General features: G+C 40.9%; 1 protein-coding gene and 1 long non-coding RNA gene across 4 annotated transcripts in view; both read left to right on the forward strand.

Annotated features, from left to right (window-relative positions):
* znf521 (zinc finger protein 521) overlaps positions 1-10492 on the forward strand; it is a 98625-nt gene extending 88133 nt beyond the window's left edge. For all 3 annotated transcript variants that reach the window (XM_077724457.1, XM_077724458.1, XM_077724456.1), the window contains one exon: positions 9319-10492. In XM_077724457.1, the coding sequence (XP_077580583.1) occupies positions 9319-9348 (30 nt within the window). In that variant the 3' untranslated portion in view covers positions 9349-10492. The remainder of the gene's footprint in view (positions 1-9318) is intronic.
* Positions 10493-10915: 423 nt separating this feature from the next.
* LOC144201972 (uncharacterized) lies at positions 10916-13432 on the forward strand. The gene is made up of 3 exons (XR_013327433.1): positions 10916-11046; positions 12229-12289; positions 12387-13432. It is a non-coding gene; the product is annotated as an uncharacterized LOC144201972 (long non-coding RNA).
* Positions 13433-21811: the final 8379 nt, after the last annotated feature.

The raw sequence follows: 21811 nt of genomic DNA on the forward strand, positions 1-21811 counted from the left end.
TTGGATTCTGCGGCAATTCCACGACACACGGGCAACCCATGGGAGGCAATTTTGGTCAATTCAAAGGCTGTATTTTAGGGCGGATGCTAGTCATAACCTTCTTTTGAAAATATAAAACAGCAGTTCTTTTTTGCATTTGTAAAATCATTATATGTTGAGTTAACAATGCAATGAGAATAGAGTCATAATTTTATATAAATTAACTTAATGAATTATCTCAGTTTAAAAATGTCATTTCAAAAAGTATATATATATATATATATATATATATATATATATATATATATATATATATATATATATATATATATATATATATATATATATATATATATATATATATAGTACATTGTTTTTTAATTGAATCTTATCTAAAGCATATTTGGTGTATTTTTTATATTGAATATATTTTGTGTATATGTAGATAAATGTAAAACTTTAATATTTTTTTCAGAATTACAAGAATAAAATCATATTTTTTGTATAATAGGGAGTTAAAACTATCATTTCATGTGACTGCAAAGTATTAATTTGCCAGTTATGTGTACATTAAAAGACATGCATGGTAGGCTGATTGGACACTCTAAATTGCTCCTATGTATGTGTCTGAGCGTGAATGGTCACCTTGTACCCTGCAATTGACTGGCCACCAGTGTGCCCCCAGCCTCTGGCCCAAAGTCAGCTGGGATAGGCTCCAGCACCCCCGCGACTTTAGTGAGGATAAAGCGATTAATAAAATTGGATTATATGAGAGATGTGTGCGTTAAGAACTTTTTTTTATATATGTATAAATACAGCAAAAATGGATTGTGGTGACCACGTGGCCTCGTCCGTCCTCTTGGACGCCCACAGGACACCTTTCCTTAATTGGAATAGCTTCCGAAAGGATTCCTTCTCCTTAATGAGTGCTGCAAGTGACGAGCACACATCTGCATGACGTTCTGCTCAAATGAGTCTCGACGCCCCGCGTGATGCCTGTGATTGCCAAGCTGTGACCAATTCCGGCGTTTTAATTAAGCGTATTTATTGGCTTGGCGGTCACCGGGTCAGCGTAAACAGCCGCCCGACACCGAAATTGACAGAATGAATGGCCAGAAAGAAAGAGGCCAGAGACTAAGTGCATAGTGTCAGTGATAGAATTACATTGTTTTGCATTTGGAATGTTCTTACAATTAGACATAATGCAACTACTGCAGTTTTCTCACACACCAAAAAGAGAAATGAGGCAAGTAGAGGAATAGGTCACAGCATTTTATTGCCTAAAGTATATGAATGGCAAGAAAACTTCCATTTAATAGGATTAAAATTAAATATTGCCTGGAAAAAACTTATTCTGAGAAAAATGATATAATTTTGTTTTAAATAAGTATTATAGTCTTGCCAGAGATAAGAAAAAAGTTACCCTCCTAAAAAAGATTACCTTGATATGCAAGCCAAAACCGTTCAGCCAGCAAGTTCTTACCTCAAAGCATTGAACTCAACTTGGTTACAAACATTACAAATAAATCCAAGAATATCTGATTAGAATAAAGGACCACTATTACAAGAAGGGTTTTATCTTTAATTAGAATTAAAAACTCAAGTCAAAATTGTATATAAACTTTAAACAAGTATGTTACGGAACTGTATTGACTATAATATCAAAACCAGTGTGAAAATTCCTAATTAAGTGTTTTTCTCAGCAAATTCAGTTAATACATTATCAAATTAGTCATTGTACTTACTCACCAACCTTAATTTCTTTCCACCTTTTCTTCATCATGTACTCCTACTACATGTTGTTGTTGATGGTATGTATAGCTGAATGTAACGCACTTCTCCTTGTTTTGGTTGATACATTCCTTTTCAGAATGTTAAAACATGCCACACACAAAAAAAGCAATTGCCCCGCGCCCCAAACGTGTCGCAAAGCTCCTCGTGTTTGTCCCTAAGCGTCTTTCAAACAGCCCGTTTTCCGGGAATATCTTGATCTGTTACGCGTGACAGCTCTTCACGCTTTTGAAAGTTGCCGCTGTATTTTTTTCCCCTTTTATATGACAACTTGTTTTTGTCTTCGTCACCCCAGGTGCTACTGTCACCATTTCAAAATGTTGCGCACTTGGAAAAAACAATAAAAGGGCAACGAATAAGAATGGGGCGGGGGCACAACTCTCCATTAATATTTAAGATTATTCCTAATGATCTACAACACAGTACAGGCACTTGTAAACGGGGACCAAAACAGCCTCAGATGACGAATGGTGTGTCACCATTTTGGAGTTGTAGTTGTGTAGGTGCATCAGAATTAGACAGCATGACAGACCCCAATATCCTGGGAGAATTTTCTCCCACTCAGTTCCTGGCAGTGGTGTGTGTACATGAGGGTGTGTTTGCCTTTATGGCGATCTCTCCAAGGATCGGATACATGCACTCAAGTAGGTTGTCTGCAGGGAGACATGACAAAAAAAAGTCCCAGAACCCTTGGAGCTTCTTTCTTTTTTCTGTGTTGCGCCACCAGGGAAAGTTAAATCCAAACAAAGAAAAGATGCTCCTGTGCGCCGTACCACAATCCGTCGACGCATCTCTTGAGCAAACATGTCGTCTGTACTTTGCGGCTTGACTATAAAAATAGGCTTTTGCTTCTCAAGAAAATCAACACTGGATCTAAGTTGCTGTCAGTAGTTATTTGCACTATAAAATGCTCCTAATAATGTTTAATGAAGTATTAACAACTGTTTTTTAAAGGTTTTTTTGTCTCTATTGTGCATTTAAAAAGCTGACTGAAACTGCCAAAGACACTTAGTCTGAGTTAAATTCGCAAAATAATATACTTTGATAATTTATGGAAAAATAGCATGGTATGGAATTTAGCAATATCTGTGATACTATAATATAATAATATAGAAATTCTGTGGGACAGTGATAGAAGTACTATACAATATAGTAGAAATTGAACTAAAATATTTCATTTCCATGCAATGAATAAACTATTCTCAAGCTTTTTGGAATATTTTCTGATTTTGATCTACTCAAAACGCAAGGACATTGACCCGAGATAAATGTGCAGACTCCGCATATGATGAGCTGTGATTTACACCCGAAACCTCATAACCAAGAGGCAAGGCATGCTTAGGATAAGTACAAAGCACGGCCATGATTCCCACTTGATTTCCAACCATCAAGTGATGTAATTCTACACATGTGAATATGGATACCAAAGCACGCCCATTCCAAGTCAATTTATATCTCCTTCTGTGATTGGCTCTCCAATTCAGTGCGATTATCTCCGAAAAGTACAGAGGTTGTCGGTGTCGCATCTCCTTCCAAAGTGCATCCTAGGCTGAGGTGGTTAAATGTGAGAGTAATTGTGTTTTTGTTTCTGGGACTGACATGCGGAACCCTACGGACCCCATCTCCCTCCCAGTGACAGGCAGAGATCCTCCCCCCTCGCTCTGTCTAATTAGAGGATGTTGCCCAGGGCTCATGTCCCAGAAAGACCCATCCCCCTCCCAAGATGGCTCCCCTAAGAAAGCCCTTAATTGGCTTCTTTAGTCATAGTCTTCATTTTGGCTGGAGAGGCATCTATCTGTGTGTGTGTGAGTGTGTATGTGTGCTTGCCATCACCTCCAAATACACTTTGTATCACTCTCTTGTGTTTCCTCTTCTTTTGCTTCCCCTCGCCGGCCCTCTCGCTGACGCTTCCCCTCTCCCCCGCTCCCACCTTCGCCTGGCTTAATGAGGCCCCATAATAACACAGCAGTTGTGCACTTGTTTTGCTACCTCAGTCAAACAGCGGGATCGCTGCGCAACCCGATTCCACCACCATTCAATTGTCTGTTAAGACGAGCTAATGACTATCATTCACGGCAACAAAGAGCCTCCCAAAATGCGCTCCGTCGTCGTCATCTTCGGCGGTTAATCCTCGGGAAACATGTCATCGTCGTCTGCCGCCATTTTGAGCCCGACGCCATTGCGATCGTACACGAATATTTCGTGTGAATATGACAAAAAGAAGCCGTGTAGATCGCCGATTGTTGTCGGTTGTTACTGTACCACCACGACTCCCCCGGGCACCTCGCCTCAAACAAGACAGTCTGTTGCCAAGGAAACCAGGCGGTTTGTGGCACAACGCGGGCGTTTTGGGCGGGTCATCCCTCCCCGTGGCCCGATAAGTGATGACTGTGGAGAATGCCAACTGCTCAATTATTTATTTATTTATTTATTTGATTGTGTTCTTCATTGGGATAAGTTGGCCCACGGTAAGCCTGGCCTGAGGTCAAAGACGGGGAAGGTTTACTGTAGGGAATGGTCAAAGTCGATACTGGACTGAGTTCAACCCGCCGTTAAAGATCTAACCCGGATGCAATGCCCTCATCTTTTTTTAAAACAACAGAGACAGAACTTTTGCACATTATCCAAAACACTCACATAACTACACTGTCAACTGTGTGGAGGACAACACTGACACAAAGAATGATCATTGATATGTTACATAGTCTAGTGTACACTTGAGCATTTTCTCGTTTTTCTTCTTATTTCAAAATGCGGGGTTAGCTTTCCTTACTTCTGTTGTTCTACTACAGTAATGCAACAACAACCACTTTTGTATTGCGTCATAAGTATGCAACACTCTCCAGGCAAGACTGGCTTAGAAAGAGTCGAGACTTTAGATTTGTTTTGAGGGATTTTTTGTTTCAGAAATGAGCAAAAAAATCCCTTAAATGTATTTCCCAGTGAAAAGTGCAATGCTAGATAAAGGAATTTAAATACTAGGCTACTAGTACGAGGCATTCTAAAACAAATACTTGAGAAGTCATCATTTCGATCATTTATAATTTGAGTAATATTCAACACATTACAATCCAATGATACCAAATCAGTTATCATCCAATAGTCACAAAATGGAGAACTATTCTGCCTATTTCAATTAAGTGATCTTCTGCTATGAATTTATTTGATTTCAGCATGAATATTTTTTTCTCCCTAGGCTAGTATTTGGTCATCATTTATGGGCCCTATTTTAAATTGAGCAAATGAAAATAAAACTCAACTGAAGCAGAAAACTGTGTTGAATCTTACCAAAATGAGTATTTATGAGTCCAGACCACTTTAAAATTGTAATGGCATTTTATTGTTTCACAGGACGCATTTTTTTATTTTGGAATACTCAAATATGTGACTTGGAAGTAGTTTGTGAAACATGATGGATTGTAATTCCAACCCGAAAAACGGAAAAATGTAAATCTTAGCTTTTTGTTTCCCATTTATCCAAAACATGTGTTTAGACTTGCGTCCAAAGATTTATGCAGTAAATCCTGTGGGCCTTTAGAATTGGAAATGGACATTTCACAAACAGTTCCATCAAATTCGTATAGATAATTCCAAAGATTCACCATGAAAACCCAGTTAACGCTTCTTCCATTTGACTCCATTTTTTCCAACTATTATTATTTCAGGTCACAGACTTGAAACTGGTAGTCCATACCCCCTATTAACATTGCTTTCTAACCATTCTAAAGCCCGGCTTTAGACTTACATGCCACATATCGTCAAGCTTAAAGTGCAAAGACGGGGGTGCTTTGCAGGTATTAACATTAAACTAATCAAACCTTGTTAGAGCTACTATTAAGCCTGACATCTTCCCTCTCTGTGATGTGGTACAATGAAAGCTTGCGTCTAATGCAGCTGGCTCAGATGAAAGCGCAGAGAGAAGTCCGTCCGGTCTGATGCAAGCCGCTCACCTCGCTTGCCTCACTGGAAAACTGGATGCTCTCGGCGGAGTCCGCGGCTACAATGTAAAGAGTGATCATAAATCAACTCCCCATCCGACTGCTTGCCTCTAACTTTCCCGCAGCAGCCTTAAATTCTGCAAGATGCCTTGCACCTGTTTGCATGCTGGCGGGTGTTCTCCCGCCTTCTTTTTTTTGCCCTGGAGGGGGTTGCTTTGGGGTGATGAAATCAGATGAAAGTAGGGGTTGAACAGCAGCATCCAGGGAACAAGGAGGGAGGAAGCTTGTGCTGCCCATCTTCATGAGGTGGAGACTTGAACTTGTGATCGCAGCTAAATGTAACTTTATTTTTGTACTGGAGCCTTTCAGCAGGTGCTTGAAAGGGTGGAGAAGATTTGAGGGAGCACGAGGGGAATGGTCAAGTTTCCAGGAGAATAGAATAGTGTCCAAAGAAGCACTAAAAGCCTTAATGGAGGCCATCTAATCCTAAATTGCAGTAATTCTAGTGTGACACCATTAGTGACATTCATCTTGGAGTCTTTTTTTTTTGTTTTAATTGCTTGATTCTACGTCTCATTTGCTCTCATGTGCTTCAACTTGTACAGAGTTTGGTAAGAATGAAGCAAGCGTTAGCTCTCCATCACTCCCAGTAGCGAATCTGTAGAGTTTAGCGTCCACAGAGATGACGGTAACGGTTTCATTTTCAATCTTTCAACAACACCCTTCATCTTTCTCCCCCATTTCCCTTTAGTCTGCATGGTTGCCACTGAAGTCGTTTAACACCGTCCTTGAGAAAGCCCTCGGTGAGAGAACTAGCGCTGTGTCTGAGGAAAAGGTAGGAATGCCATGCGTGTATATGTGTCAGACAAAGCTGGGACACGCAGTGATGGTGGTGGTGGAGGTGGGGGGAGTAGCAGCCATTCCCCCAGAGGAGTTATTTTCCCCTCTAATAGCTGTTACGAGCCCTACATTATATCCAAGGAGCCACGTTCCTTTGGGGTCCGCGTGCACGCCGAGGTGTGCGCACAAATTTTCTTTCTCTTTGCCCTCACATACCGAGACTCACTCGCCGCAGAATCCTAGCCGCTTTGCTCGCTCCGTGTCAATATCCTGCCATTTGAAGTCACGTACCGCAGGGGCTTCTGGGAGTAGCCGGGGAGTCAGGCTGACGGGTAATGGGCCGCATTCATTAATAGGGTTGCCACGCTTCTGTCCCTCTTCGGCGAGGATGCCTTCACCAGAGGGGAGGGGAATGGGAAGGGGAGGTGAGTTTGCCAGAGCATCCCAAGGGGAGTTTCCTCCCAGACTCTCTCTTAAAGGAGATTCTTTTTTTTTTGCAATAAGGCAAGTTGAGAAGCTTGTCCAGGGTGTTCTTTTTTAAGGAAAATCTTAGTGAGGGAAGGGTGGGCCCTATAGGTGAGGTCACTCTCCCTACTCCCCTGTCAAACTGCTTATTACCCCACCTGCCAGTGAGTAATCACTGCAACTGAAGGGAATGCTGTGAAGGTGTTTAAATGCTTCATTCGGCGGCACCCAAGAGGGTAACCTGGGGGGAGGTGGGAGGGGTACAATAGGGGTTAATACGGGCCAAAAGAGGCCACTACAACAACATCCATAGAAAGTACTTCTCAAATATTGTAGTTCCGAAAATATTTTGTTGTTGTTATGAAATGTGATCCGAAAATATGATTAGCTCTCAGAAACATTCACAGCAAGGTTTTTATTGTAAAGTGTTTTAACATGCAAACATTAAGGAAATAAATGAATGAAATGGGCCACATAAGGGGTCAAAATTCAATATTTTGGAATAATGCAGGGTTGCTTACAACTTTATAAAGCAATTATGTCCCATTTTTGATCCTCATCTCTTGTCTTATGATCTTGAATTTCTTCTAATTTGAACGTGAACGTTTCACAATTCCTAGTTCTAATAAGCCTATTTTCCACTTTTGGAGCACTGGTCAAAAGAACAACAAGTTCAATGACATTTTATCTTAGATTTAACTTAGGTTAATGCCTAAAAATAATGATATGGCCGCTTGTATACTCGCCCTCACCAAGAGACGTGTATGCAGATGACAGGTGCGTCTAAGTCCATGCCAGTCGACACGAGTCCAAGGCCATGTTTTAAAGTGAGCGCAGCAAGTGGGGCATGTAGTTTGCATTAAAGGGATTAGTAGTCACTTCAAAAGATGACCTGGATTCTGCCCACCAGGGACACCAGTTACACAGCCCCCTGGTCCACGCTCCCTTTATAGAACCTGGCACAGCTGCCCCACTACAACCACTCTACAATGATCTCCAGTGTAGATGTACATGTGCGTGTGCATTTAAGTGGACGAAACAACAAAAACAACATGCTACCTTTTGCAGTATTACATATGTACAAAAGAGGCCCCCCTAAACTTTGATGGTCCCTCCCTACATTTTTCTTTGGCGCATACATTGATTAGATGGCAGACCAGGATAAATAAACAAGACTCCAAGGACCATATTCCGTCTGCCAGTGCCAGTGCCTCGTTATGGATTTGTTTCCATGGCCACAGCCTTTGATTGGGATGTAATATTTCTCAGCATTGGGGGGAATGTTATCTGTCAGAGGTGTTGTGCTTTGGTGGTGTCAGAAGCGGATTTTAGTAAGCTTAATCCCGGCATCCAGAGGGTATCGATTAGCGAGCGCACACGTCGGACTCAGGTGCAAGTTAATTGGAATGGGGATCATGAAAGCTTGATGGTGATGATGTTGAAATGTCAAGATAATCAAAACATAGCGTGTAGCCATAGACCAAAGATGTTGGTAAAAATAGCACTACACACAATAGTCAGATTTTTTTGGAGGATGACTTACATTATACGATGTTACCACTACCGTTATGATCAAAATTGAAAACTATTGTTACTATGCTGCTTCATTTGTAAATTATAATGAACTACAATGCAAAATACGGACTGAGTCGGAGATAATCAAATAAAGATTGGTCTGAAATTCGGAGAGATTGTTAGTGTTAACGGTGGTTTGTCTATATGTGCCCTGCGATTGGCTGGGAACTAGTTCAGGATCTATTCTTTCATTGGTTGGCTGGAGTTGGCTGCAGCACCCACGCAACCCTCATATGCATAAACTATACAGAAGATGCATAAATGAATACTGGAGCAATGGAAGGCTGTTTTATAAAATGAAATTTAAAAGAAATTAACGACCAACTGCTGTAAAACTCACAGTATAAAACAAATAGAACACAATATGTGGAATGGTTAACAAATGATTGCATCATTTCAGTGACTTCGATGCAGGAAAGCGGATTGATTGACGCTTGGTGGCTATGTGATTGTGAGTTTGGATGGTTGTCCTTCTCAGTGTGTGTCCTTCGGCTGACTGGCGACCAGTCTAGGGCATAATATGTCATTTCAGATGTGCGGTGAATGAAAAAAAATAGTCATGTGTGAGTATTAGTCGCACGCCCAGCCAATTCAATGGAAAAAAACGCGACTTATGGTCCGTAAAATACGGTATAATGTGTGTTACTCACATGAGAAGAAAGATAAATGTTGATATCTCTGTACCCAAATGCTGCGACCATTAAGCGTGTTTCCTTACTTGTCCTTGCAGAACCACACGTTGACTCAGCACAGCAGCTAACGCGGCCCAGACGCGCGCCACCGCCGACCCGACGGGGGACCTGACGCAGAGAATACAGCCCTTGCGCCAATTATGGCCGTTGCGCCATCCCGCTCGCTGTCCCGCTTAAAGGATTCAGCTGCGTGGCGGGGAAGCGACGCCACTGTGAGGGAGAAAAAGAAAAGAAAGATGGAAAAAAAAAAGAGAGAGAGAGACTTGAGTAGAGCCGCAGAATATTTCCCGTTGTTTCCGGAAAGAAAAAAAAAGTGCTTGTACATAGACGTGTTGCTTAACTACAGCTATATTGCAATCTTATACAGTATTTGCCAATGTACAGTTTAACATGCTTGTCTGTTTAAAAAAAAAAAGGTCAATCTATTTCATTTGGGCTTAAAAACAAGAAAAAAAGGTTCAGTGGCATGTCACCCGGCGTCAATCATAATGATCAGCAAAATAGGACCGGATGCTGACATATGCAAACAGTGGCGTACGTTTTGTGGACGGCCGTCAAGGAGAGGCTGGAAAAAATTCCCATGTGGCTCCGAGAGCATTGGGAAGTCTCTGGTCCGATGACTCAACCTGTACATTTCCACTCTTGGTGTTTACTCCTCATTGAAGCCTGGAGAGGACTGGATTTTTTTTGTTTTTTTTATTATGGTTTGTTAGCTCTATGTTTTTGTCTGACAAAGGAGTGAAAATCAATTTAAATGCGGGGGTCAAAAATATGGGATAAAGCTTCATCCTGTATTATGGATGTACTCTCTCCTTAGTTGCCGGCTCTCCTGGAGAGTGGCCGCCATTGTCCTTCCCTCTCTCTGTGTCTTCTTTGCAGTGTCCCATTGCCCTCCGCTCCAACTGGAAGCCACAGGGGCAACACACTTTAAAAAAAAAAGGGGGGGAAAAAAACAACATTCGGTTGTGTAAATGTTTTGCATTCATTGAACCTGAGATGCACTTTTGTATGAAACTTTAATGTTTTGACATTTTGACTCGAGAATCGTTCGTACAGCGTTTACAGGAAATCTCCGGCTAAATCTGCCCGCAGCGTCAAGACAGTTATTGCCAATGTTACTCAAAAGTATTGTACAAATATTGAGCTCTGTATTTCAGCAGGGCTATTTTTTGTGTTGCACATGTGATGGAAATATTAAAATGTATAAGGAGAGGCTTTGGTCTTTATTTGAAGACATAAATCAGATGCAACCTTGACAACAAAGCAAAGTCTGCTCAAGATTAACATTCTTTTTTTTTTTACTTTGAATTAATTATTCAACTTCATTATCAGTTGAAATATTAGTTTGGAAAATTAACTGGTAGTATACTATTAGATTGGACCAACACAGTATTTAATAGGTTAAATTAGAGATGTCTTTAATTTAATTTTCAAAAGTTATTCAATTTACTGAACTATATAGTATAGTGATCAGTCAGATGACAGCGGGATTTGAACCACAGTCTCCCACATGGGAATCAGGTGAACAAACCTCTACGCCACGCCAGTGGCTACACTTTCGTTTGTCGTTATTGGAAGGTCTTGACTACAAATACATAGAAACAACCAATAAAAAAACGTCACCAAGGTCAGAGTTCAATTGGCCGCCTTCAAAATGGTGGATGAACCAGGAACCAGTTCAGTGGTGGATTGCAGAGCACCTCAGAAGAGACGATTTACTGAAGGAAGGCTTGATAAAGCTCTTACAGGACAATGCAGTGCATTTGGTATGTTTAGTACGTTGTCATTTGGGTATTTTGAAGCTACAGTTCTTATTTAAGAGTGTTTTTTGACGGGATGCCTGCTGTAGCTCCATGTGGATGGAACCAAAAATGTTTGCAAACAAATTGGCTGCATTGCATTACCTATAGCTCTTTTTTAATATACAAAATATACTTTAGATAAGATTACAATTCAATTAAAAAAACAATGTACAAAATATACTTTTTGAAATGACTTTTAAATTCAGATTTGGAATGTGGATGGAAACTAGAGACACCAGAGAAAGCCCTGCATGTTTTTTTTCCTTTTTTTTTTTCTTTTATCAGACACCCACTTCCTTGAAACTACTGTGGATTGTTCATGTGAGTGGGTGGTTTTTATGCCAAATGACCTCAAAAAGCATACTTTTTATTAATTTGCTTTTGGGAACTTAAAAATAGAATATCTTTTTGCTAAGGACTCACCATCTTAAAAGTAAACAAATAACCAAATAACTGCCAACCCAGCAATGAATTCTCTGGAAGGTCCATGCATCATCAAAGCTACAAACTAAAAAGAAAAAAATAGATCATAATGGTTGAGAACTGAAGCAAATCATCACAAAAATTGCAGTTCATGATACCATGGACACAATGAACAACAATATAGAAGAAAAAAAAAACATTCTGATGTGAAAGTCCGCCATGTCAGTGGCGAACAAACATCTGAGCTTCTTGAGGGAGGTCCATGTTATTAATGTCTCTATTACCCCACACCCTGTGCGGTCCCGCTCCACACACGCTACCCTCCTCTCGGTCTATTTAGGGAGCCGCCAGCACTACAGGAGACCGGGGAAAGGATTTGCGGAACGGGATGAAACAGACATCTGTCCGTCACCTCCCATAATTCATCGGCTGTGATACATCAACAGCGTTTATTCAAGCTTGTCAAAGCTTGTCAGTACTGTTACATGTTACAATGCCAGTGAGGCTTTAACATTCATTCATTAGCTATAATATTTCCCCACAATGGAGTGATCTCCAATATTCAAAAGTATACTTTGGAAATATAAAACAATATTAAATAGATTCTGAAGACTATTAGTGTCTTACAAAAACATTCTTGTCATCCCAACAAGTTTCAAAGGGACAATATATGGCAGTACAGGCAATATACACGTCCAATGTTTTTTTTTTTGACTGGTATAGACGTCCAATTCCATGTTTCCATCTTGGAGGGCTTCCAATTATCATCAATTCACAAACACAGGTGAGTAAACCACAGACACTGGAATTATCTTATAGATAGATACATTTTTTGGAATAGATCATAATTCAAAACCAAAATCAAAGACTTTTTTTGATAGGATGGACACCCCTTAATCATAATCAAAGATGGTTCCTCCCAGCATGAACTGCTTTACTGAAAGCAAGCCATGCCATCCATTTAACAACTTTGCAAGCATGTATCTGTGCCAAACACTTTTAATAAGCTTCAAGGGCATTCAATCGGGTCCAGAACTTTGCTTTGCCAAAGACGGACCGGCCCATATCATCCATTACATTAAATTGGGTGGCGGCCTCCAGTTCATATTTATGATTTAATTAAATTCACTTGTGAGGCGTATCAGAATCACTGTGGCTTTTCAGTTAATGCCAGCCTAGCAGAGACACACAAAACGACAAGTGCAAGAGTTGCCTTTCTGACATGCGCTAAAGTGAGACTTTGTGAGCGCTTTGGCAGGAGCATTCTCGGGGGCTCATTTAAAGTGCTATAATTACACAACCCCACAGCATTCTTCCATCAAAAAGTAGCAGAACGGGTGGCTCGTTCAGAGATAACTTAAAATCTCGACGGTGTTGTGGCATAAATGCCAGCAACTGGCCCGAGCCAGCCTTTTATTGGAACTGGACTCTTCTAAGCAGATGTTACAGACAAACTGCAGTGTGTGGAATTTGCATGGCATTGCATTTGTATTTTTTTTCAAGGTTCAACAGACCAAAGTCCTCTGGAGGAAAAAAAAAAACCAACTAATATCTTCTTCATAAAACAATCTTACAAGATTTCAAATTGTGAGTCCATTGCTAGCCAGCACAGTCACAATGAGACAGATCCGCATTATTGTAGTTGCATATACTGAACAGGTTTGACCCAAACCCATGTCTATTTACTCATTGGCTGCCATTGACAGCACTAAATGTTTTATCCTTTTGAACTGGGATACCAAGCAGTGAATGGACACTGTGAGACACTCCATTTTTAACGGGTTGGATATCTGTGGTCTTCTACTGACACACTACTTTAGTGCAAAAAGATACACATTTGCAAATTCCATATTGACAAAAGAAAGTGTGGCATAGAGGTTATCTCACTTGACTCCCATGTGGGAGACTGGGTTTCAAATCCTGGTCGGGCAACATTTTCCCTTAGTTGTTTCTATATGTTTGTAGTCAAGACCTTCCAATAATGACAAAGGAAAGTGTGGCCAAATTGTGGCGAAGAGGTAAACTCACCTGACTCCCATGTGGGAAACTGGGGTTCGAATCAGGGTGGTGGCCCAGTGGATAAGTCATCAGTCTCTTGATTCTGTGGTCCTGGGTTCAAATCCTAGCACATGCAAAGATTTTCCCACTATTATACAGGCAAATGAAATAGGTAAAACTATAAGTACTACCGCTTTCTCTCACTGGGTGGTGGCCCAGTGGATAAGTCATCAGTCTCCCACCTCTGTGGTCCTGGGTTCGAATCCCAGTGCATGCAAAGATTTTCCCACAATTGTTCAGGGAAAAGAATAAGTAATAATGTCTAAGTGTCTAACTGAATAAGTCTTCAGTGGTGGATGAAACATTTTGTCCAAAAAATGACTAAGTGTTTCACCCCATTTCCTTGGATAAAACTATAAGTACTACTACTTTTTCTTACAGGTTGGTGGCCCAGTGGCTAAGTCATCAGTCTGCCACCGGTGTGGTCCTGGGTTCAATTCCCAGTGCTGGCAAAGATTTTCTAAATATTCAGTTAAAAGATTAAGTTAAAATGCCTAAGTGTTTAAGTGTATAAGTATTCAGTGGTGGATGAAACATTTAGTCAAAAAATGACTGAGTGTTTAACCCATTTCCTTGGATAAAAGTATAAGTACTACTTCTTTCTCCCACAGGTCGGTAGCCCAGTGGCTAAGTCATCAGTCTGCCACCGGTGTGGTCCTGGGTTCAATTCCCAGTGCCGGCAAAGATTTTCTAAATATTCAGTTAAAAGAATAAGTTAAAATGTCTAAGTGTTTAAGTGTATAAGTATAAGTATTCAGTGGTGAATGAAGCATTTTAACAAAAAAATGACTAAGTGTTTCACCTCATTTCCTTGGATAAAACGTTTCAACACCCATGTATAAGTGGGGCACGAGTTGGTGTAGTGGGTTGCACACTCGCCTTTGCACCGAGAGAACGTGAGTTCGCTTCCCGGTGTCGGCGGTTCACTGACCAAGCAAGCGGTCGAGGGTCGGCCGAAGGCCGACCCGAGAACGCCTTTCGCACGGACAGGTCCTTCAACTGTCTTCCGAACTGCCGAAGGCAGTTCGGAATATAACCTTTTGCTGAAAAGTATGACTAAGTGTTTAATATAAATTAAAAAGATTTTTCTTTTTTTTTTCCCCTTCTTCTTATTCCATTGACCAATTCTTCTTTCCAGTTATTTTCAGCCAAACGACGGCAGCGGGAATCGAACCCAGGTCTCCCAGACGGGAGTCCAGTGAACTAACCTCTGCGCCAACCAAGTGACTACACTTTCTTTAGTAATCATTTGAGTGTCTTTCCAAGAAGTACAAAGAAACAACTAAGTGAAAATGTGTGCCACCACCGGGAATCGAACCAAGGTCCTCCGGACGGGAGTCCAGTGAACTAACCTCGGCGCCAACCAAGTGACTACACTTTCTTTAGTAATCATTTGAGTGTCTTTCCAAGAAGTACAAAGAAACAACTAAGTGAAAATGTGTGCCGCCACCGGGAATCGAACCATGGTCCACCGGACGGGAGTCCAGTGAACTAACCTCTGCGCCAACCAAGTGACTACACTTTCCTTAGTAATCATTTGAGTGTCTTTCCAAGAAGTACAAAGAAACAACTAAGTGAAAATGTGTGCCTCCACCGGGAATCGAACCAAGGTCCACCGGACGGGAGTCCAGTGAACTAACCTCTGCGCCAACCAAGTGACTACACTTTCTTTAGTAATCATTTGAGTGTCTTTCCAAGAAGTACAAAGAAACAACTAAGTGAAAATGTGTACTGACCGGGAATCGAACCAATGTCCTCCCGGATAGAAATCCAGTGAACTAACCTCGGCGCCAATCAAGTGACTACACTTTCCTTAGTAATCATTTGAGTGTCTTTCCAAGAAGTACAAAGAAACAACTAAGTGAAAATGTGTACCGACCGGGAATCGAACCAAGGTCCTCCCGGATGGAAATCCAGTGAACTAACCCCTGCGCCAACCAAGTGACTACACTTTCCTTAGTAATCATTTGAGTGTCTTTCCAAGAAGTACAAAGAAACAACTAAGTGAAAATGTGTACTGACTGGGAATTGAACCAAGGTCCTCCGGACGGGAGCCCAGTGAACTAACCCCTGCCCCAACCAAGTGACTACACTTTCTTTAGTAATCATTTGAGTGTCTTTCCAAGAAGTACAAAGAAACAACTAAGTGAAAATGTGTACTGACCGGGAATCGAACCAAGGTCCTCCGGACGGGAGTCCAGTGAACTGACCTCTGCGCCAGCCAAGTGACTACACTTTCTTTAGTAATCATTTGAGTGTCTTTCCAAGAAGTACAAAGAAACAACTAAGTGAAAATGTGTACTGATCGGGAATCGAACCAATGTCCTCCAGGATAGAAATCCAGTGAACTAACCCCTGCACCAACCAAGTGACTACACTTTCCTTAGTAATCATTTGAGTGTCTTTCTAAGAAGTACAAAGAAACAACTAAGTGAAAATGTGTACTGACCAGGAATCGAACCACGGTCCTCCGGACGGGAGTCCAGTGAACTAACCTCTGCGCCAACCAAGTGACTACACTTTCCTTAGTGATCATTTGAGTGTCTTTCCAAGAAGTACAAAGAAACAACTAAGTGAAAATGTGTACCAACCGGGCATCGAACCAAGGTCCTCCCGGATAGGAATCCAGTGAACTAACCCCTGCGCCAACCAAGTGACCACACTTTCGTTAATAATCATTTGAGTGTCTTTCCAAGAAGTACAAAGAAACAACTAAGTGAAAATGTGTGCCGCCACCAGGAATCGAACCAAGGTCCTCCGGACGGGAGTCCAGTGAACTAACATTGGTGCCAATCAAGTGACTACACTTTCTTTAATAATCATTTGAGTGTCTTTCCAAGAAGTACAAAGAAACAACTAAGTGAAAATGTGTGCCGCCACCGGGAATCGAACCAAGGTCCTCCCGGATAGAAATCCAGTGAACTAACCACTGCGCCAACCAAGTGACTACACTTTCTTTAGTAATCATTTGAGTGTCTTTCCAAGAAGTACAAAGAAACAACTAAGTGAAAATGTGTACTGACCGGGAATCGAACCAAGGTCCTCCAGACGGGAGTGCAGTGAACTAACCTCTGCGCCAACCAAGTGACTACACTTTTTGTAGTAATCATTTTAGTGTCTTTCTAAGAAGTACAAAGAAACAACTAAGTGAAAATGTGTACCGACCGGGCATCAAACCAAGGTCCTCCCGGATAGGAATCCAGTGAACTAACCCCTGCGCTAACCAAGTGACTACACTTTCCTCAGTAATCATTTGAGTGTCTTTCCAAGAAGTACAAAGAAACAACTAAGTGAAAATGTGTACTGACCGGGAATCGAACCAAGGTACTCCAGACTGGAGTCCGGTGAACTGACCTCTGCGCCAACCAAGTGACTACACCTTTCTTAGTAATCATTTGAGTTAAGAAGTACACAGAAACAACTAAGTGAAAAAGTGTCCCAACTGGGAATCGAACCCAGGTCTCTCAGGCAAGAGTCCAGTGGACTAACCACTGCACCACCAAGTGACTACACTTTTTCTTGTAATCATTTGAGTGTCTTGACAAGAAGTCCACAGAAACAACTAAGTGAAAAAGTGTCCCAACCGGGAATCGAACCCAGGTCTCCCAGACAAGAGTCCAGTGAACTAACCTCTGTGCCACCAAATGACTACTGTTTTCTTTGAAATCATTTGAGTGTCTTGACAAGAAGTTCACAGAAACAACTAAGTGAAAAAGTGTCCCAAGAGGGATTTGAACCCAGGTCTCCCAGACGGGAGACAGGTGAGTTAACCACTACTCCACCAAGTGACTACACCTTTCTTGATCATCATTTGAAGGTTTTGCCTGCAAATACACAGAAACAATAATGTGAAAAAGTGTCACAACTGGGATTTGAACCCAGATCTCCCAGAGTGGAGTCTGGTTAACAAACCTCTGCACCACCGAGCGACCACACTTTTTCATGTCATCATTTTGAATGTCTTGACTACAAATACATAGAAACAACTAAGGAAAAATTTTATTTAAGGGAAACTATCAGCAACACACCTATTTATTTATATATTTATTTATGTATATTTTATTTTTATTAACTTACTTATTCATTTATGTCTAAAATGCCTTTCCTATTTCTGCATCCACACCCACTTGCTACTGGGATTTTGAATTATCCCAAATACAGGATGAATAAAGTTATTCAATCCAGTTCATTTTTCCTGCCACTTATCATTACAAGACCTGCAGTGAATAACTTTTAGCTTCACACAATTGGAAGGCAAGAATCAAAACCTTTATACTATTTTACAATACTCAATCCCTCTTGCTGTGATGATAAATTGGTTGCGCCTTACCTAACTGTGCAAACAAGTAAAGTCATGGTTTTTTTAGGAATGAGTGCAAAATTGTCCAAAATGCTGTCACAATTTGGCTGGGTCATCAATGCATAGACCAAACAAGGACAGGCTAACCAAAACTGTAATGAATATCCAGAAAATAAGGAATTAAATAAGAAAACCATTCCTGACGGGCAGGACGCAAGAAAGCGAGGATCATGGGACATGGAAATACACACATGAACTCAATGGGCAATCACACACAGTGGAAAAAAAACATAAAACCAATCCCTAACAAATACACTCTTGCTGCAAACAATAACATCCTAAAAAATAACACAGAGTATAAATTAATAAATAAAAGAAAACATGACAAAAAAAACACGATGAGGCAATGACCCCACTTTTTTTTAAAGTATTAATAATGAAAGGCACATGCACTTCATACAGCTGCAAATGGGAAACTACTATGAAACTAAAATGCAGATGTTGTGCTGACATTAATTCATTAAAGACTTCTCCAAAATTTCTCCAAGATTAACTCAATGGCTGCCATTGACAGCACTAAAACATGATCATTAACTGTCATTGGACGTCTCTCACCGTCAATGGCAGTGAATGCATTATGTTTACTCTTAAGTTGGTGAATCCTTAGTATAACTTAATCTTTTCACAATGTATTTTTCTTGTTTATTTGTCTTTACCAAACCAGCATTTTCCGCCCTCTACCTCTAGCTATCTCCATCTCAAGTCTTCTCCACTTGAATTCTGTTCTCATTCATCCTCACCATCTTTTTTCATCCTTTCCCCTCAGCAGCCCCGCTTCACCCACCAATGTCTATCCTCCGTACGCCCCCCCCCCCTTTGCATCTCTTGTATAGTAAACAGTTCACAAAAGCATGACAAGGTCTCTGTTCATGTTCCCCAAGCCTCCTGTTCTGTTATCCCAGGTATTTGTTATTGCCTTCTCGCTATCTCACGTGTGTTTGTCTCCATCGCGTTTTCTTTATTCGTTTTTTTTTGCCCTCCTCGACTCGTCAGAGAGAGACCGAGAGAAACGAAAAAAAATCAAAAGTTAATTAAATATAGAACGAGACGGAGCAGGCATCTCTTTAAACCATCATGTCATTAAAATGGCGTCCCAAGGAGATCCGCTTAAAAGGAGATGTGGAACAATGTCTTCTCAGTCAGATATTTATGGGCTTGCTTATGTAAACATGGCCTCTTTATTCTCTATGTATATTTCATGTAATTATCCCTTTTTGTAGCGGTTTCCCATGAGATTTTTTTTAGAGGCAAGGAGGTGCTCAGGGAATGTCATTAGAGAAGACGATTGGTATAGTTGCCGCACTACATAAAAAAAGTCTCAGTTTTCATCCTGTTGAAATCTTTTATCTATATTTGAATGCTTCATGTAGAAAATCAATATCGTTCGTAAAAGTGCTGCCTTTATACATTGTACACTCACCCGCTTTCTGCTGTTGAGTTGCAGGAATAGTGTTTTAGTTGTCTGTTATTTATATTTTTCATTGGGATAAAACTGCATAAATTGGGTTCGATAAGAAGGCGGTCAAATTCAATAACAGTGCACCAAAATTTTAATTTGGGACAAAGTCGTGGGCCAAAAAAAGTTAATGGCAATTGTTCAAGTTGACTCTTTGTATTTAATGTTCTAACTATTTGAAATTGACTTTTGTTTGAATTTGTTGCTAAAAAAAATGACGGCAACCTCTGACATTGTGTCTAAATATTTTGGCCTGCTAAACTAATGTACTATACCTTATTTCCAATTTATTTTACCTGGCAGTACTGGCACTAATGTTTATATTTTGTCACTGTGCGAAAGATAGCTGCCAGATCTCCAATTCAAAAATGTCTAGCACCGTCAATGGGTTAATATTGCCATATATATTTAAATATATAGCCAAACTATAAGCAACCACAACTTTGAAAAACTGTACTACTTGAATGTGCAGGTGTACCAAGTGACTCCCTGATGTCTACATTTTTATTGCTCTGTGAATATATTCCTAAAAGCGGTTCCCTGTGGGAGGCCAGGACCTGCATTTTGGCGGTCTGGATGCCAGCTGATGAAGAGGCTTGGCGAGTCAACTGCGTTAAAAAAAAAAAAAAACAGGGCACCTGGGTTCTTTGTGCTAAGGGAAAGGCTTTTTTTTTTGGCTCCAGAGCTTTGCCAACTCACACTGTAATGTAATGTATGGATAACATGATTTTTCAATCAAGCCTCATGCATTTGAATGCCAGTAAATATCTATATATAAATATATATATGTATATAAGGAAATGTGTGTGTATTTAAATATACTATACACACACACACACATTTCCTAGACTCCCACAAGCATACTATAAATAAATGCTCCTCTCCGTTCCATTGTTCTCTTAGTCTCTTCTTCTACAGGGTCATAAGGCCTCCAAGTAATCTAACTAGCTCCGACTAAAGCGACAATAGAAGGTCTGCCATTACCGTTTTACCCACAAGAGGCAGTCACGGCTCCCTCCAACACCCCCACCCAGCACCTCTCCACCAACCACTGAACCTTCCATATTGCTATCCGGCCTGACCCCGTCGCACAGACGGCAGAAAACTCGAGCCGAGTTCCCGGCGTCGACAGCAATAACCACTGAAGAATTGCTTTTAATCAACGTCTGAAATGAGGGTGACTTGAAGCGTTGCCCCATGCTGATTAAATGTAATTGTTTAATTGCCAAGTGCTGGTAACCCATCCTGAGAGGATTCTGACGGAATTATTTAATCTCTAGTCAGGAAGTGCAGAGCTGGAGGAAAAAAAAGCAGCGAGAATTAGGAAAAGTAAAAGGAAATCTGTTTTTATTTTTGGAGTGTCTTCATGAAATATGAAAGGCTCTTTGCATTAGGAGAAAGTGAACACTACTGCACTTTATGTGATGCGCCAGACTCAAAAGAGGCTTTGACCTACAACAGTTGGAGTGTTTCACTCTGTTTATTTCAGTGCCAAATACCACAACATAGCCGTCACAGCCTAGTTACTTGTGTATGTTGCCATGCTTAACATCATAGTACTTCACATTTATTTTTATTGTATTTCATTCCTCCTTTGTAGGTTGTACTGTTTACCAGTTTAAACTAGAGATGATTTCAGCATTAGGTAATTTCAACATGGGACTTTATTCATTCTCAAGGGGCTGTCTCACATTCCCCCTCCTCTTTGAATACTGCAGCTTCGCTTCCAATATAGCTCTATTAACCTAAAGGGCACAGGTGCTCTCCATTAGGGGCCAAAGCTCTTATATACAGACACCCAACTCCCCCCTCAATAAAACCAAAGTCTGTTAACCCATTGGCTGCAGTTGACGGCAATAGAACTGATAACTGTCAGCCATCCCAGTTCAAATGGATTAGACCGTCAATGCCACTAAAAAAAAAACAATCTTCCCATGCCTACCCTCCCAGTTCAAACTCCTGCTTTTAAGGCGGCATGGTGGCACCATTGCCATGACATTTCAATCTATCATCAAAATCAATAGTACCTCTCCTGCTGGTATAACTGTACACAGTGCAAGTATCCTCACCCTGAAGAATAAACTCTCGCTCTCCATTCAGCTGATAAATGCAGTGCTGTCATCCCACGGGGTACAACAGGCTTGGACATCTCACCATCTCTAGTATATTTCCCTTCCCCGGTCAACAGTCAACGCGTACCCCTAGAGAGAGGAAGGTGGGTGCGGAGGCTTGGTTTTCTGCAGCTGTGCATGTCCTCCCAGCATCTGACCAGGGGGCCAGATGTGACAATTTGAACAATGGGAGTCCCCCGTGGGACCCTGGCACCTGCAAAATGTAACCCCCAACAATTTAACATGATGGTGTAATTACTACTCCAATGAGTCTACATCTGGACTTAACTACTGGAATCCATCATAAGGAATATCATAATT

The sequence above is a fragment of the Stigmatopora nigra genome, chromosome 9, assembly GCF_051989575.1.
Source record: "Stigmatopora nigra isolate UIUO_SnigA chromosome 9, RoL_Snig_1.1, whole genome shotgun sequence".
NCBI classification, from domain to species: domain Eukaryota; kingdom Metazoa; phylum Chordata; class Actinopteri; order Syngnathiformes; family Syngnathidae; genus Stigmatopora; species Stigmatopora nigra.